The sequence below is a fragment of the Pristiophorus japonicus genome, chromosome 12, assembly GCF_044704955.1.
Source record: "Pristiophorus japonicus isolate sPriJap1 chromosome 12, sPriJap1.hap1, whole genome shotgun sequence".
Taxonomy (NCBI): domain Eukaryota; kingdom Metazoa; phylum Chordata; class Chondrichthyes; family Pristiophoridae; genus Pristiophorus; species Pristiophorus japonicus.
Window position 1 is genome coordinate 153,028,577 of NC_091988.1, and position 16,193 is coordinate 153,044,769.

The window sequence follows — 16,193 nt, forward strand, 5'->3', positions numbered from 1 at the left end:
ATTCCCTCTACTTGTCCTGATGATTGTGGGTGATAAGGACAGTGTAAATCCCACGTAATGTTCAGTAACCTACAGACTTCTTGGCAGACAGCACCTGTGAAGTGGGTTCCCTGATCTGAGTCAATGTTACTCGGGACTCCCCATCGGGGAATGTAATCCTTACACAAGACCTTTGCAGTGTAATTGGCTGTGGCTCTTTTAGTTGGGACAGCTTCTACCCATCTAGAGAATCTGTCGACCATGACAAGAATGTTCATGTATCCTTGGCATGAAGGAAGAGATATATAATCAACCTGCAGATGCTGGAATGGTCCGACAGGGGCAGGGGGCCTCAGTTGGGGCATTACCGTGATGGGTCCAGAATTATTTTTCTGGCAGACCACACAACGGTCTGCTACCAGCTGGGCGTGTTTTTTAAATTCGCGACCCCACCAGCTTTTCTGGAACCATGCCATCATCTGTTGTGAGGCCAAGTGTCCCCACAAGTGGATTTGTTGGGCTAAAAAAGGCATAAGCGCTTGTGGCGCGACTGGCTTATCGGTAACTCTTTGTCTCCAGACACCATCTTCGCATACAGAAACGTGGTTGCAGGGTGGCCAAGACTGGGGTATCTGACAATTCAGAAGGATAGACAAGAAGGGGAAGGAGGTGGGGTAGCTCTGTTAATAAAGGATGATATCAGGGCAGTTGTGAGAGATGATATTGGCTCTAATGAGCAAAATGTTGAATCATTATGGGTGGAGATTAGAGATAGTAAGGAGAAAAAGTCACTGGTGGGCGTAGTTTATCGGCCCCCAAATAATAACTTCACGGTGGTGCGGACAATAATCAAGGGAATAATAGAGGCATGTGAAAAAGGAACGGCAGTAATCATGGGGGATTTTAACCTACATATCGATTGGTCAAATCAAATCGCACGGGGTAGCCTGGAGGAGGAATTCATAGAATGCATACGGGATTGTTTCTTAGAACAGTATGTTACAGAACCTACAAGGGAGCAAGCTATCTTACATCTGGTCCTGTGTAATGAGACAGGAATAATAAGCGATCTCCTAGTAAAAGATCCTCTCGGAATGAGTGATCACAGTGTGGTTGAATTTGTAATACAGATTGAGGGTGAGGAAGTAGTGTCTCAAACAAGCGTTCTATGCTTAAACAAAGTGGACTACAGTGGGATGAGGGCAGAGTTAGCTAAAGTAGACTGGGAACACAGACTAAACGGTGGCACAATTGAGGAACAGTGGAGAACATTTAAGGAGCTCTTTCATAGTGCTCAACATAAATATATTCCAGTGCAAAAGAAGGGCGGTAAGAGAAGAGATAACCAGCCGTGGATAACCAAGGAAATAAAGGAGAGTATCAAATTAAAAACCAATGCATATAAGGTGGCCAAGGTTAGTGGGAAACTAGAAGACAGCAAAGAATGACTAAGAAAGCAATAAAGAAAGGAAAGATAGATTACGAAAGTAAACTTGCGCAAAACATAAAAACAGATAGTAAAAGCTTTTACTGATATATAAAACGGAAGAGAGTGACTAAAGTAAATGTTGGTCCCTTAGAAGATGAGAAGGGGGATTTAATAATGGGAAATGTGGAAATGGCTGAGAACTTAAACAATTATTTTGCTTCGGTCTTCACAGTGGAAGACACAAAAACCATGCCAAAAATTGCTGGTCACGGGAAAGTGGGAAGGGAGGACCTTGAGACAATCACTATCACTAGGGAGGTAGTGCTGGACAGGCTAATGGGACTCAAGGTAGACAAGTCCCCTGGCCCTGATTAAATGCATCCCAGGGTACTAAAAGAGAAGGCGGAAGTTATTTCAGATGCATTTGTTATAATCTACCAAAAGACTAGAACCAGAGGGCACAGCCTCAAAATATGGGGGAGCCAATTTAAAACTGAGTTGAGAAGGAATTTCTTCTCCCAGAGGGTTGTGAATCTGTGGAATTCTCTGCCCAAGGAAGCAGTTGAGGCTAGCTCATTGAATGTATTCAAATCACAGATAGATAGATTTTTAAGAAATAAGGGAATTAAGGGTTATGGGGAGCGGGCGGGTAAGTGGCGCTGAATCCATGATCAGATCAGCCATGATGTTTTTGAATGGCAGAGCAGGCTCGAGTGGCCAGATGGCCTATTCCTGTTCCTAATTCTTATGTTCTTATGTTTATAGCTTAATTCCTGCCTCAATCCATGTCCATTTTTCCTCTCGGGAGCACTCGCCTTGCATTGTTTGAAGGTCTCATGTCAGAGTCCTGAGTGCTTTCAATCTGCACATCTGTGTTGGTTCTTCTGGAGGAACGCCCTGTGAGGCGGCATCTTTAGCTGCCTGGTCGGCTAGGGCATTTCCCTGTGCTTCCGTGGTATTTTCCTTGGTATGGGACTTACACTTCAGGATAGACACTTCCTGAGGAAATTGTATGGCCTCTAGTAAGTCTCGGACTTCTTTTCCATTTCAGATAGGTGTACCAGCAGCAGTGAGGAATCCTCTTTTCCGCCATAACAGACCAAAGTCATGAGCGACTCCAAAAGCATAACGCGAATCTGTGTAAACATTAGCTGTCTGTCCTTCTGCTATATGACATGCTTCTGACTGGGCCCTTAACTCGCCCTGTTGTGCTGACGTTCCTGAGGGTAAACATCCTTTTGCCACTACTTCATATAAGGTTGTAACTGCCCATCCTGCTTTTCTGGTACCATTGTCAACAAAGGAGGAACCATCTGTAAACAGGATGAGGTCTGGGTTGTGCAGAGGCTCCTCTGCTGCTAAGGCTGCTTCTTCTGTTTCTTTTAAAATCTCCACGCAGTCATGCTCTTCACATTCTCCCCCCTCTTGCTCCCTCGATTCTGACATTGGGAGCATAGTTGCGGGATTAACCGGGCTGGCCCGGACGATATGGAGATTAGGAGCTTCCAAAACTACTGTCCAGCGGGTCCATCTAGCTGCTGTCACTTGAGACATTCTATTCATAGACAGCAAGGTATGTACGGTGTGGGGACACTTGACAATCAGCTTTTGGTCGAGGACTAGACCCGCAGTCATCATTACCGCTCGATATGTAGATTCCATGGCCCTTAGGCAACTTCCCCATCCGAGGGCTACCGCATCCAGTTTTGCCGAATAATAGCCAATAGGTCTTTGCCGATCCCCATGTTCTTGTGTCAGTATAGCTGTCATATATCCTTCTTTCTCATGGACAAACAGGGTAAATGGCTTCCCACTGTTGGGGATTCCCAGAGCTGGTGCCAAACACAAGGCCTTCTTCAAACTCAGGAAGGCCTCTTGCTGTTCCTTAGTGAGGGTGATGGCTTCTTTAGAGGCACGTTTCCCCTTTAAAATAGCATTCAATAGCTGAGCAAGCTGTGTGAAGGAGTCAATCCAATTTCTGTTAAAGTTACACAATCCCAAAAAAGACCTTAGTTCCTGAATAGTGGTGGGTTTTTGAGCAGCCCAAATGGCTGCAGTTCTATCCTGGGTAAGTTCTCTCTTTCCTTGTGAAATCTTTTATCCCAGGTATACAACCTCTTCTTGGGATATTTGTGCTTTGTCGATGCTGGCTTTATGTCCTTTCAGCCAAAGATGGTCCAGCAGAACTCGTAGATCTTGTTCATGCTGTTCCTCCGTGTTTGAAGCTAGCAGGATATCGTCTACATATTGGATGACTGTGGATGACAGGGGAGGTAATTCTCGCAAATGGCTTTGTAAAGCCATGTGGAATACCGAAGGGCTGCTGTGGAAACCCTGCAGTAACCGTGTCCAAGTATACTGGACAGTGAAAGCAAACCACTGTCGAACCTCCGGTGACAGAGGCACCGACCAAAATCTGTTGGCCATATCAATAACCAAGAAATATTTATGTTCCGGTTTGAGAGCATTAAAAATAGTGGAGGGATCTGCGACCAAAGGAGCTTTTTGATCAATGCACTGGTTAGCTTTCCTATAATCGACAGTCAAATGCCAAGTCTCATTAGATTTCTGTACCGGCCACATGGGGCTATTGGAGGAGCTTGCATTTTAATAAGCACCCCTTGTTTCTCCAATTGCTGAATAACGGGTAGGATTCCTGCGATGGCAGTTGGACTGATGGGATATTGTCTAGTGCATGGAGGCTTGGTCCTGGAAAATGATGCAGGCTCCATCTGGAGTAGGCCACAATCGTTCTTATCTTTAGCCCATATCGGGGATTCCTTCAATTCTTCTTTCTTCAAAGTTTCAATTGACCATGTCACCCGACCATCCTCAAAATGCAATGATTAATCTATTTGGATTAGGACGTCCATTCCCAAAAGGGGCTGATCTACTGGGCCTATCCAAACCGGCATGGTTAGTTCATGTGGACCCAGCCCTATAAGTACCGGTGTTGTCCTTTTAATTTCTATTTTATGGCCCCCACGCTGTACCATCCAATGGCAAAGAGTCTCCATATTGTACGGGGAGGCTTGTTAATTTCACCCCTGTGTCTAAAAGACAGTCCACATCCTTATCGCCCACCCTCACAGTTATATATAGCCCATCTCCCCTTTGTTGTATTAGTGCGAGGAGAGGGGCCAGGGCGGGCTCTAATCGTTTTTTGCTATCCCAAGTAACTCTTTCTGTTGTTGTATTGTCAGTCGCTTAAATGCTTCCATGAGGTCGTTATCTTGTGACAAGCCTGGTTTGTTGGCTGAGTTGTATCCCTGACCACATCCTCTTCCCCGGCCGCAACCTTGCTGTTTCACCCTGCACGTCTTGGCCCAGTGACCTTCTTTCCCACAATAAAGACATTTTCCGGGTAATTTTCCTAATGACTGTTTATCGGAATCCTGGGATGTGCATCCCATAGCCTGCAGGGCTCGGACTTTAGCTGTCTAATTGGTTACATCGATCCACCAATGCTGCAAAGGTAGTTCCTCTAACTTCCCAGTCCGGTAACACTACCTTAAGCATTTTGGACAGTTCTGGCTTTAGACCTGCCACGAAAGTTGCTTTCAGGGGTCCAAACACTGTTCATCCATTTCCTCATCTGTATGATTCATACCCGAATGTTCTAGCCACGTGCATCTAAACTGCTCCTCATACTCCAGGACCTCCTCTGTTCCTTTCTGTTGGCAGGCCGCAATTTTTTACCAGTCTGTCTTAGCTGGACTGAAGGTTTGCAGCCAATGTTTAATCGCATCCCACCCTGCGTTTAATTCTTGCTTGTCCTGCCCCAAAGCTTCTTCTACCTTGGCGTGCAATTTTCTTCCTTGTGTTTTTGGCACCATTATGGTCAAAATTTGCACTCCGTCCCAGGGATGAAGTTGATATATATTTCTTAGGCGGTCCAATTTTATTGGGCAACTCCTTGGACCATTTATCAATTTTCTCTGGGTCTGCCGGATCATGAACTAAGTATTCTGTATACTCCCTTTTCTTCGTTCTTTTGTTTTCGTCCTCAGCCGCAGTCTCTTCAGATTTGACTACAACTCGGTTTTTTTAAACGGGGCAAAACACATCCCTAATTCTTCATCCTCCGACCCTGTATCGTCGGAGGACTCAGAATCCGTATCTATTCCTTGGTCTTGTCTTCGGATTTGCGCTTTTAATTTATCCAAATGTTGGTACCCTGGGAATTGACCGATACATTTTCCTTTTCCTATTACTGTCTCTTGACCTAATGATTTTTTCCATTTTTTAATTTCACCTTTAAGATCTTTAACTTCCACTTCCAACTTTTCAAGTTCAAGTTTTTTCTATCTTAGTTGTTCACAAACCGCTTGCAATTGGTCTTTTGTACGGTCAGGTCCCTATCATGTTGGGACCGTGTCATGTGAGTCACCTTCATGCCCAAAGAAATCCAACTGGCCTACCGCATGCGCGGAGAGCACGCCTAAACCCGGCTTAAGCAGCAAATACAACAACAGCTCTTTTAAGAGCCATCAAATCAGCCAGTGAAAGAGTTGCAATCTGCTATAAATTTTTGAAGACTTTTGTTGGTCATTAACCCAATGCATTGTAGGTGCAGGCAGAGAACTTCACTTAAAGGGTTGCAGGATGGATATTGTTATATATGCAGACTATCGAGATACTCTCTGTAGTCACTGTATAGTTGCATAAGATTGTTTACCTGATCTACTATCAATAAGGTTTACACTGTGTATATACATGCTGGTACCACTAGATGGTGCAACTGGTGGAGACCGGGGTTTCCTGTCCTGCCCTGGTGGCAGGGGCTGTATAAAAGGGGAGCCACCATATGGCTGCCTCACTCTATAGTTAGGAATAAAGGACCAAGTTCACTACAGTTTGAGTACAACACATTGCCCCGTGGTGTCATTCATAGGTACAGTACAAACATAATAACTGGCGACGAGAATAAAGACTTTCACGCGATATTATGGCTACCTTTGGCACACTAAAAGACTTCACAGAGGGTGGTGATTGGGATGCCTTCACAGAAAGGCTCGAGCTATATTTCATGGCAAACGACCTGACAGGGGAGATGGACACATTGGCGGAGAAGCGCAAGGCTATACTGCTGACCAGTTGTGTGCCCGAGGTCTACCACCTCATCAGGCACTTGCAGGCACCCACGAAGGCCAAGGATAAGACATACGATGAGCTGACTGAACTAATTCGCGACCAACTTAAACCAATCGAGAGCATCCTCATGGCCAGGCACAGATTCTACACTCACTGCAGACCTGAGGGCCAGGAGATTACAAAATATGTAGCCAACCTTAGGAGACTTGCGGCACCATGTGATTTTGGCACGCACCTCAACGAAGCATTGCGAGACATCTTCGTTATGGGAATTGGCCACGAGGGCCTCCTTCACAAGCTATTATCCGCCGACACTACAGTCAACCTGCAGAAAGCCATCGGCATCAGTCAGGTGTTCGTGATCTCGACCTGCAGCACCAAGCAAATTATTCATCCTGTGGACTCAAACTCGGCAAATACTGTACACAGAATGGTGCCATTCACAGGCAAGACTGTAGAACATGGCTCTGCCCAGGGCAGAGAGCACAGACCTCAGGGTTCCAGAACTCAGAGTCCGCCGAGGGGTGCTAATCGAGTAGCACCATGCTGGCGTTGCAGAGGAAACCATAGGGCTCACCAGTGTCGGTTTGCTGAGTACGTATGCAAAGCTTGTAACATGAAGGGCCACCTCCAGCGTATGTGTAAAAGAAATACGACTCACTGTCTAGCAGAGGAGTCGGTAGATGACTTTGAATCCAACGGGGAGTATGATGATTTGGCCAGAGAAGCAGCTCAGCCCCAAGAAGAAATGTATGGAGTATATACGTGCACCACCGATTGTCCTCCAGTGAGATAAACGGTGTTCCAGTCTTCATGGACGTGGACATGGGAGCGAGCCAGTCAGCGATGAGCCAGGATGCCTTCGAGAGGCTATGGAACGAAAAACGACCCGAGCTGGTTCCAGTACAGGAAATGTTGTGCACCTACACCAAGGAGCTGATCCCAGTCCTTGGTAATGAGGATGTAAGTGTAATCCATAATAGCGTGGTGCACAAGTTACCTCTAATGATTGTTGCAGGTGATGGTCCAACACTACTCGGAAGAAGGTGGATGGGGAAGATCCAGTGGAAATGGGAAGACCTCTTCACTCCAGCAATCGATGTCCCCCATGCTCAGAGGCAGAGCAAAACCTCACCTTCGCTTGGGCCAGGCACCAATGAACAGATCAGCGCCGCACCTGAGGCATAGACCATCCATCATGACTGCGTGGCAATGATCCGACCGGAACGACCTAAAAGTACCTTCCCGGCTCCAGTGGCAGGACTCCTGGGGAGGAACATCGAATTCACAGGCACTCTTCCAGCTTTTGTGGCAGAATCACGGGAGAGAAGGGTCAGGGCAGTCCACCTCAAGGACAGAGGCAAAATGGGGTCCCTGCTGCAGCAAGGAACAGCATGGCGTGGGTGGCAGGTTTCTCTTAAGCCTGCAACCAACTGAACTTAAAGAGACATTGTATGCAAGGTAATCAATGTAACGAACCGATTAAGAATGTAAAGAACAAAATGTTGCGAGATGTCGGGACCAGAGTGTCCCCAAAAGTAGCAAGCGAGCGAATTTGGGAGGGTAAAGATGCCGTGCCCCAAGTGTCCCCACAACCATAGGCCAGCGACCTCAGGAGGGTGAAGGCACTGATCCTGATACCCTGCCCCAGGTCTATCCCACTCTGCAGGCACCCGATGGCACTATTCGCCACGGACCTGGAAACGAAAACGTTGCCAATATGCGCAGTCGGCTGCCGTTGCTCACCACCCGGGTGGAGACGGTGCAGCCCCAAAACCCAGTCACTACCTCGGCCATGTCTGGGAGCGAAAGGTCAGAACCAATGAGTTGCCCAAACGGGACCTGGAACAGCCCATTTCCCAACATCGTTAGAGAGCAGGCAGAAGATTCCGCAGCCTTCAAAGGAGGACAGGGAGGCCACACACATCTGTGGCTCTGCCCACCACTAAGCAATGGCAAAGGCCCTGAGTCCTGGCAAGGTGAGTGAACCAAGCCCAACTCGCTAGCAGGGGCGCAGCCCCGCCATCAGATGACGAGGATCTTATCCGGTTGCTCTGGAACTAGTGTCTTCGCATACCTGTACTGCTACCTCAGTACTGACCATGACTGAACTAATTATGCAATCTACCCAATCCTGGCGCATGACCGTAAAACGTAAAGAATGTAAGTCACTGAACCAAGGTGTCACGATACAAACTGTAAAAAAAAAGTGTAAAAATTATTTTTTTCTTTGTACTTGCACTGTGTCTAATCCTGTATTTTTATGTAATGGGCCAGCTGCATGATCTCACTGTGTGCGGGGAGGGGGGGTCGTGGTGGGGGAGGGTGAAATGGATGTATGTAGCCATGGACACACACATGAATCACACCCAGAAACCTCTGACCCACTGGAACCTGCACTGCATCATCGAACCATCCAAATTGGTAAACACTACCCAATGTTGTGGCAAAACGATTTGGGGGTTAACAGGGAGAGAGCCAAGCCAAAGCACAGCCAAGGCGCAAGGGCTATTGGCACTTAAGTCTGGGGAGAGCTCAGCCAGAGCACATGGCACAAAGGACTTCGGGAAGAGTGATGTTATACATGCAGACTATAGAGATACTCTCTGTGTAGTCACTGTATAGTTGCATAAGATGGAGACTTGTTTACCTGATGTACTATCAATAAAGTTTACACTGTGTGTATACATGCTGGCACCACTAGATGGTGCAACTGATGGAGACCGGGGTTTCCTGCCCTGCCCTGGTGGCTGGGTCTGTATAAAAGGGGAGCCACCATGTGGCTGCCTCACTCTGGAGTTAGGAATAAAGAACCAAGGTCATTACAGTTTGAATACAATACATTGCCTCGTGGAGTCATTCATCGGTACAGTACAAGAGTTGCAATCTACTGTAAATTTTTGTAGATTTTTTTTTGATCATTAACCCATTGCATTGTAGGTGCAGGCACAGAACTTTACTTAAAGGGATGCAGGATGGATATCTTATCTAGAATTCATAAATCAGCAGTGCTGGAAGTTCATTGCTGCTCAGCAGAATCTCCGTGTCCGATGCATTAGCTGGAATTGGTGACAGTAAATTGTACCCAGTGTTTATTGGAAGGAATTAATGGACCCAGCTTTGTTCTCATGAGGGTTATTTACAAATATTAGCTAACGAGATCTCTAATATTTCAATAAGCTGTAATCGGTCATCATCATCATAGGCAGTCCCTCGAAGTGCGGATGACTTGCTTCCATGACAAAAAGGGATGAGTCCACAGGTGTTTCAATGTTCCAGATCCCGAACTAATATTCCAGATCCCGAACTATATCTTGAAGGGTGGATGATCCTGTGCATGGATTTTTTTAATGTGTGGTGGCCGTTGCACACCAGCCACCATATGGGCTTAACAGAGCTAGGTCTTGGTGCAGTGGCAAGGATTACCCAAGACGACTGGAGACCAGCTCTGCTGCACAGACCTAGCATGCACACACATATTGCAGTGTGGGCTGGCCCGTGCTGCCCCGGTGCCTTCGACTCTTCTAAGCCCCAAACTCACGCCTCTTCTGGGCCCCAGTCACTTCCATCTACAAACTCTTGCTGCTCCTTCGCCCCTCTTGCTGTGCCTGCCCGCACTGCAATCAGTGACCTGGCTTCACAGCCGTCGCCCTCCTGCAGCAGCACGCGCTGCTTCCTGAAGTGGCATGCCGCTGCACGCTGCTCCCTCCAATGGCCCCGGCCTGCTGATGGTCTTGCAGGCCGGGATCGCACCGATTTCTGGGCCGGGCTGCCGCATGCTGCTCCCTCCAATGGCCCCGTCTTGCTGACAGTCTTGCAGGCCAGTACACAGGACACCAAACACATCTCCCTCGCTCTGACTCTAACCACAAGTTCCCCGAGGGAGTCGCCCTTGTGCTGCCGGGAGAGAATCCCCAATTCTATACTGCCAGTGTAATTGGCAGCTTTGCGACATGTGAATTGCGGGGTTCGGGTCAGGGTGTGGGGGAGGGGGGAGGCAGATCTGGGAAGTACTGCAATGGGCACAGATCCTGTGTGTGTGCAATGCTCACTGATCCCATCCTCTAGGAACAGTCCGGTATAAATGGGTCAGTTTAGAAAAAAAAACACAGCCCAAGAGTAGCCTCTTGCATCCTGAGCTTACTCAGTGTTCTGGGAGTAGATTCTAACTGATCAGAATCCCTGAGAAAGAAAGTAGAATTCATGCTATCTAAATCCAAAACAGACCCTTTTATTACTAAATTAATTCCCCCGGCAGCAGTTTCAAGGCCCTACCCCCCAAATGTTCATAATCTCAGGACGCACACGTGGCTTGGAGGAGGCTGAAGTCGCTGAACATGACATCACATCAATAACTGGAATTGCATAGGCGCCTGAAATTCTAAAGGAAAATCATTACTTTGAGAGTTGACTGGAGATCACGAGCCGGGGCAACTTTTTTAATTCGTGAGAGTTGGCATTACTGAAAATGTTTGACAGCACCCAGTTATTAGCATGTGATTTGGCTAAGACCATAAGACAGCGATCAGACACCTCTTGATCCAAGCATTAGCTGTAATTTCCAGCCATCTATTTGACAAATGGACAGGGATTCAGCCAAATTGTCGTAAAAATACCAGATTGTCATAAAAATCAATCTGGTTCTCTAATGTCTTTTAGAGAAGGAGATCTGTCGTTAAGATGAATACGTGGCTTGAGGAATGGTGCAAGGAGGTGGTATTCAAATTCCTGGGATATTGGAACCGGTTCTGGGGGAGGTGGGAGCAGTACAAACCGGACGGTCTGCACCTGGACAGGACCGGAACCCATGTCCTAGGGGAAGTGTTTGCTAGTGCTGTTGGGGAGGGTTTAAACCAATATGGCAGGGGAATGGGAATCTATTCAGGGAGAAAGAGGGAAGTAAAACGGGGGCAGAAGCAAAAGGTAGAAAGGAGATAAGGAAAAGTGGAGGGCAGAGAAATCAAAGGCAAAAATCTAAAAAGGCCACAGTACAACATAATTCTAAAAGGATAAACAGTGTTTAAAAAAAACAAGACTGAATGCTCTGTGTCTCAATGCAAGGAGCATTCGTAATAAAGTGGATGAATTAACTGTGCAGATAGCTGTTAACGAATATGATGTAATTGGGATTACGGAGACATGGCTCCAGGGTGACCAAGACTGGGAACTCAGCATCCAGGGCTATTCAATATTCAGGAAGGATAGACAGAAAGGAAAAGGAGGTGGGGTAGCGTTGCTGGTTATAGAGGAAATTAACGCAATAGTAAGGAAGGATATTAGCTTGGATGATCTGTATGGGTAGAGCTGCAGAACACCAAAGGGCAGAAAACGCTCATGGGAGTTGTGTACAGACCAACAAACAGTAGCAGTGAGGTTGGGGATGGCATCATACAGGAAATTAGGGATGCATGCAATAAAGGTACAGCAGTTATCATGAGTGACTTTAATCTACGTATTGATTGGGCTAACCAAACTGGTAGCAATACGGTTTCCTGGAGTGTATAAGGGCTGGTTTTCTAGACCAATATGTCTAACTAGATAGCTGGCCATCCTAGACTGGGTGTTGTGTAATGAGAGAGTATTAATTAGTAATCTTGATGTGCGAGGTCCCTTGGGCAAGAGTGACCATAATATGTTTGAATTCTTCATTAAGATGGAGAGTGACACAGTTAACTCAGAGACTAGGGTCCTGAACTTAAACAAAGGTAACTTCGATGGTATGAGACGTGAATTGGCTAGGATAGACTGGCGAATGATACTTAAAGGGTTGACAGTGGATAGGCAATGGCAGACATTTAAAGATCACATGGATGAACTATAACAATTGTACATCCCTGTCTGGCATAAAAATAAAACAGGAAAGATGGCTCAACTGTGACTAACAAGGTAAATTAGGGATAGTGTTAAAATCTAGGAAGAGGCATATAAATTGGCCAGAAAAAGCAGCAAACCTGAGGACTGGGAGAAGTTTAGAATTCAGCAGAGGAGAACAAAGGGTTTAATTAGGAGGGGGAAAATTGAGTATGAGAGGAAGCTTGCAGGGAACATAAAAACTGACTGAAAAAGCTTCTATAGATATGTGAAGATAAAAAGATTAGTGAAGACAAATGTAGGCCCCTTGCAGTCAGACTCAGGTGAATTTACAATGGGGAACAAAGAAATGGTAGACCAATTGAACAAATATTTTGGTCCTGTCTGTACTAAGGAAGATACACATAACTTTCCGGAAATACTAGGGGACCGAGGGTCTAGCGAGAAGGAGGAACTGAAGGAAATCCATATTAGTCAGAAAATTGTGTTAGGGAAATTGATGGGATTGAAGGCCGATAAATTCCCAGGGCCTGATAGTCTGCATCCCAGAGTAATTAAGCATGTGGCCCTAGAAATAGTGGACGCATTGGTGGTCATTTTCCAACATTTTATAGACTCTGGTTCAGTTTCTATGGATTGGAGTGCAGCTACTGTAACCCCACTTTTTAAAAAAGGAAGGATATAGAAAACAGGGAATTATAGACTGGTTAGCCTGACATCGGTAGTGGGGAAAATCTTGGAATCAATTATTAAAGATGTAATAGCAGCGCATTTGGAAAGCAGTGACAGGATCGGTCCAAGTTAGCATGGATTTATGAAAGGGAAATCGTGCTTGACAAATCTTCTCGAATTTTTTGAGGTTGTAACTAGTAGAGTGGACAAGGGCGAACCAGTGGATGTGGTGTATTTGGACTTTCAAAAGGCTTTTGACAAGGTCCCACACAAGAGATTAGTGTGCAAAATTAAAGCACATGGTATTGGGGGTAATGTCTTGACGTGGATAAAGAACTGGTTAGCAGACAGGAAGCAAAGAGTAGGAATAAACGGGTCCTTTTCAGAATGGCAGGCAATGACTGGTGGGGTACCGCAAGGTTCAGTGCTGGGACTCCAGCTATTTGCAACATACATTAATGATTTGGATGAAGGAATTGAATGTAATATCTCCAAGTTTGCAGATGACACTAAGCAGTGTGAGCTGTGAGGAGGAAGCTAAGAGGTTGTAGGATGACTTGGATAGGTTAGGTGAGTGGGCAAATCCATGGCAGATGCAGTATAATGTGGATAAATGTGAGGTTATCCACTTTGGTGGCAAAAACAGGAAGGCAGAATATTATCTGAATGGTGACCAATTAGGAAAAGAGGAGGTGCAAGAGACCTGGATGTCATGGTACATCAGTCATTGAAAGTTGGCATGCAGGTACAGCAGGTGGTGAAGAAAGCAAATTGCATGTTGGCCTTCATAGCGAGAGGATTTGAGTATAGAAGCAGGGAGGTCTTACTGCAGTTGTACAGGGCCTTGGTGAGGCCACACCTTGAATATTGTGTACAGTTTTGGTCTCCTAATCTGAGGAAGGACATTCTTGCTATTGAGGGAGTGCAGCGAAGGTTCACCAAACTGATTCGCGGGATGGCAGGACTGACATATGAAGAAAGCCTGGATCAACTAGGCTTATATTCACTGGAATTTAGAAGAATGAGCGGAGACCTCATAGAAACGTATAAAATTCTGACGCGATTGGACAGGTTAGATGCAGGAAGAATGTTCCCAATGTTGGGGAAGTCCAGAACCAGGAGTCACAGTCTAAGGATAAGGGATAAGCCATTTACGACCGAGATGAGGAGAAACTTCTTCACTCAGAGTTGTAAGTATGTGGAATTCTCTACCACAGAAAGTTATTGAAGCCAGTTCATTAATATATTCAAAAAGGAGTTAGATGTGGCCCTTATGGCTAAAGGGATCAAGGGGTATGGAGAGAAAACAGGAATGGGGTACTGAAGTGCATGATCAGCCATGGTCTTATTGAATTGTGGTGCAGGCTCGAGGGCCGAATGGCCTACTCCTGCACCTATTTTCTATGTTTCTATGTCCTTACCCGATCTCTTAACTGCCCTCTGAAATTGCCTAGCAAGCCACTCAAGGTAGAAGTTCTTCACCACCTTCTCATGGGCAATTAGAGATGGGCAATAAATGTTGGCTTTGCCAGTGACGCCCACATCCCATTACAAAAAAGAATGGCTTTCTGGCCAATTTTCTGGCACAACCACATTGGAAAATTTCCCTATTTCTAATGGAAACAAAATGCATTTGCAATTGATCTTTGCAGAAACATATGTAACACAGCAGCAGAGCTTGGCATCTGCCCCGATATTGGCCAGTGCACACTTTCAATCTCTCTTTTTCTACATGGCCATTATGCACCAGTTCTGGGATGGTGGGTGAGGCATTTCTTGGACATTGTTGCAGACGCAAATCCAATGTCTGTCCCCAACAATGAAAAACCCTTTAATGCTGGGCAAGGCAGATCTGGCAAGCACTGCAATGGACACAGTTCCTGTGTGTGTGTAATGCTCGCTGATCCCGTCCTCTGGGAACATTCCGGTATAAATCGGTCAGTTTATGAAAGAAACACACAGCCCGACAGTAGCCTCTAATCAGACCAATTATCCACCTCACAATAGCTGGTAGTGGGACCTCAGACTGCCCCAAGGAAGGAACGACTTTCTCTGTTGAAAAAAATAATAGTCACTGATTCAACTGGTCAAAGTTGTTGCAAAATATGAAAAAATTACAGTGACTGTCCTATAAGTGAAATGTTTTTACCACATTAGTATGTACTTTTGTGAAGATTCTTTCTCTATCCTAAGCCAACTGTTATATGATTGGGGAGTATCATTACTTGAGGGTTCATTCCTATAGCGATTCATTGCATACATTTTGGCTTAAATTCCTTTCATTGTCATCAACTTTTAAACACTACAATTTAATTCTGTGACTATAATGACTGCTAGTGAGAATAAAATGGAAAATGATGATGCTTGTGATGTCAGAAAGTATCAGTGAACACAAAGTGTTTGGTTTAAACAGCATTTTATTGTACGCTCATTGTTTTCTTTGTGTCTTGGCAGAATGTGTGACACAGGCGAAGGACTATTCACCTTCCAAACGAGAGAAGGTGAGGCAATTTACCAGAAAGTGCACTCTGCAGCACTGGCCATAGCAGAACAACATGAGCAGATGCTACAGAGGGAGAAAACTTCACGGGTATGTGTGATGCTGATGTTTGTTCTCTGAGACTCGGCAATTGGTGTGGGATGGTGGAGGGAGGTTTAGGATTCTTGTTCTTTTCTTTATATCGCAACTTCTGTGTTTTAAAGCTGCCACAAAGAAAACTAAAGAGTTGTTTCACAAGCTGGTTTTTATGGCACTAATGCACATTTCCAAGCTTTTCTGTTCAATGACTTTAAGCCCTCAATTCTCAACACTTGCATTTTAAGATAAACTATACTAAGATCCTTTAGTGGAGAAATTTGACCATTTTAATCTGCTTTGAAAGCTTCAATAGTAACATATCACAGATACCTTCTGAAAATCAAAGGCCACTGGTTTCGTTTGCTAATTATCTCTTTAAATAATTCTAGTAGATTGTGAGACAGGAACAACACATTTAAAATTATGCAGAGTATTCCTTTTGTCCTCGCCATTCTTTAAATGAACATTGGTATCATCCTGTAAGATGTTTTCATGTATTTTCTCTATATTGGTATTAGAATAAAATTCCTCACTCTGCTCATTTTAAAACTGGAGTTTCATTAACTTGTCTCTATTTCGCCAATGCACTCTCCTCAAAAACTCCTTACGAATATTAGCTAGAGCTCAGGC

General features: G+C 45.4%; 1 protein-coding gene across 2 annotated transcripts in view; it reads left to right on the forward strand.

Annotated features, from left to right (window-relative positions):
* Window positions 1-16,193, forward strand: part of LOC139277017 (docking protein 5-like) — a 474,689-nt gene that overhangs the window by 352,440 nt on the left and 106,056 nt on the right. For both annotated transcript variants that reach the window (XM_070895017.1, XM_070895019.1), the window contains one exon: window positions 15,440-15,575. In XM_070895017.1, the coding sequence (XP_070751118.1) occupies window positions 15,440-15,575 (136 nt within the window). The remainder of the gene's footprint in view (window positions 1-15,439; window positions 15,576-16,193) is intronic.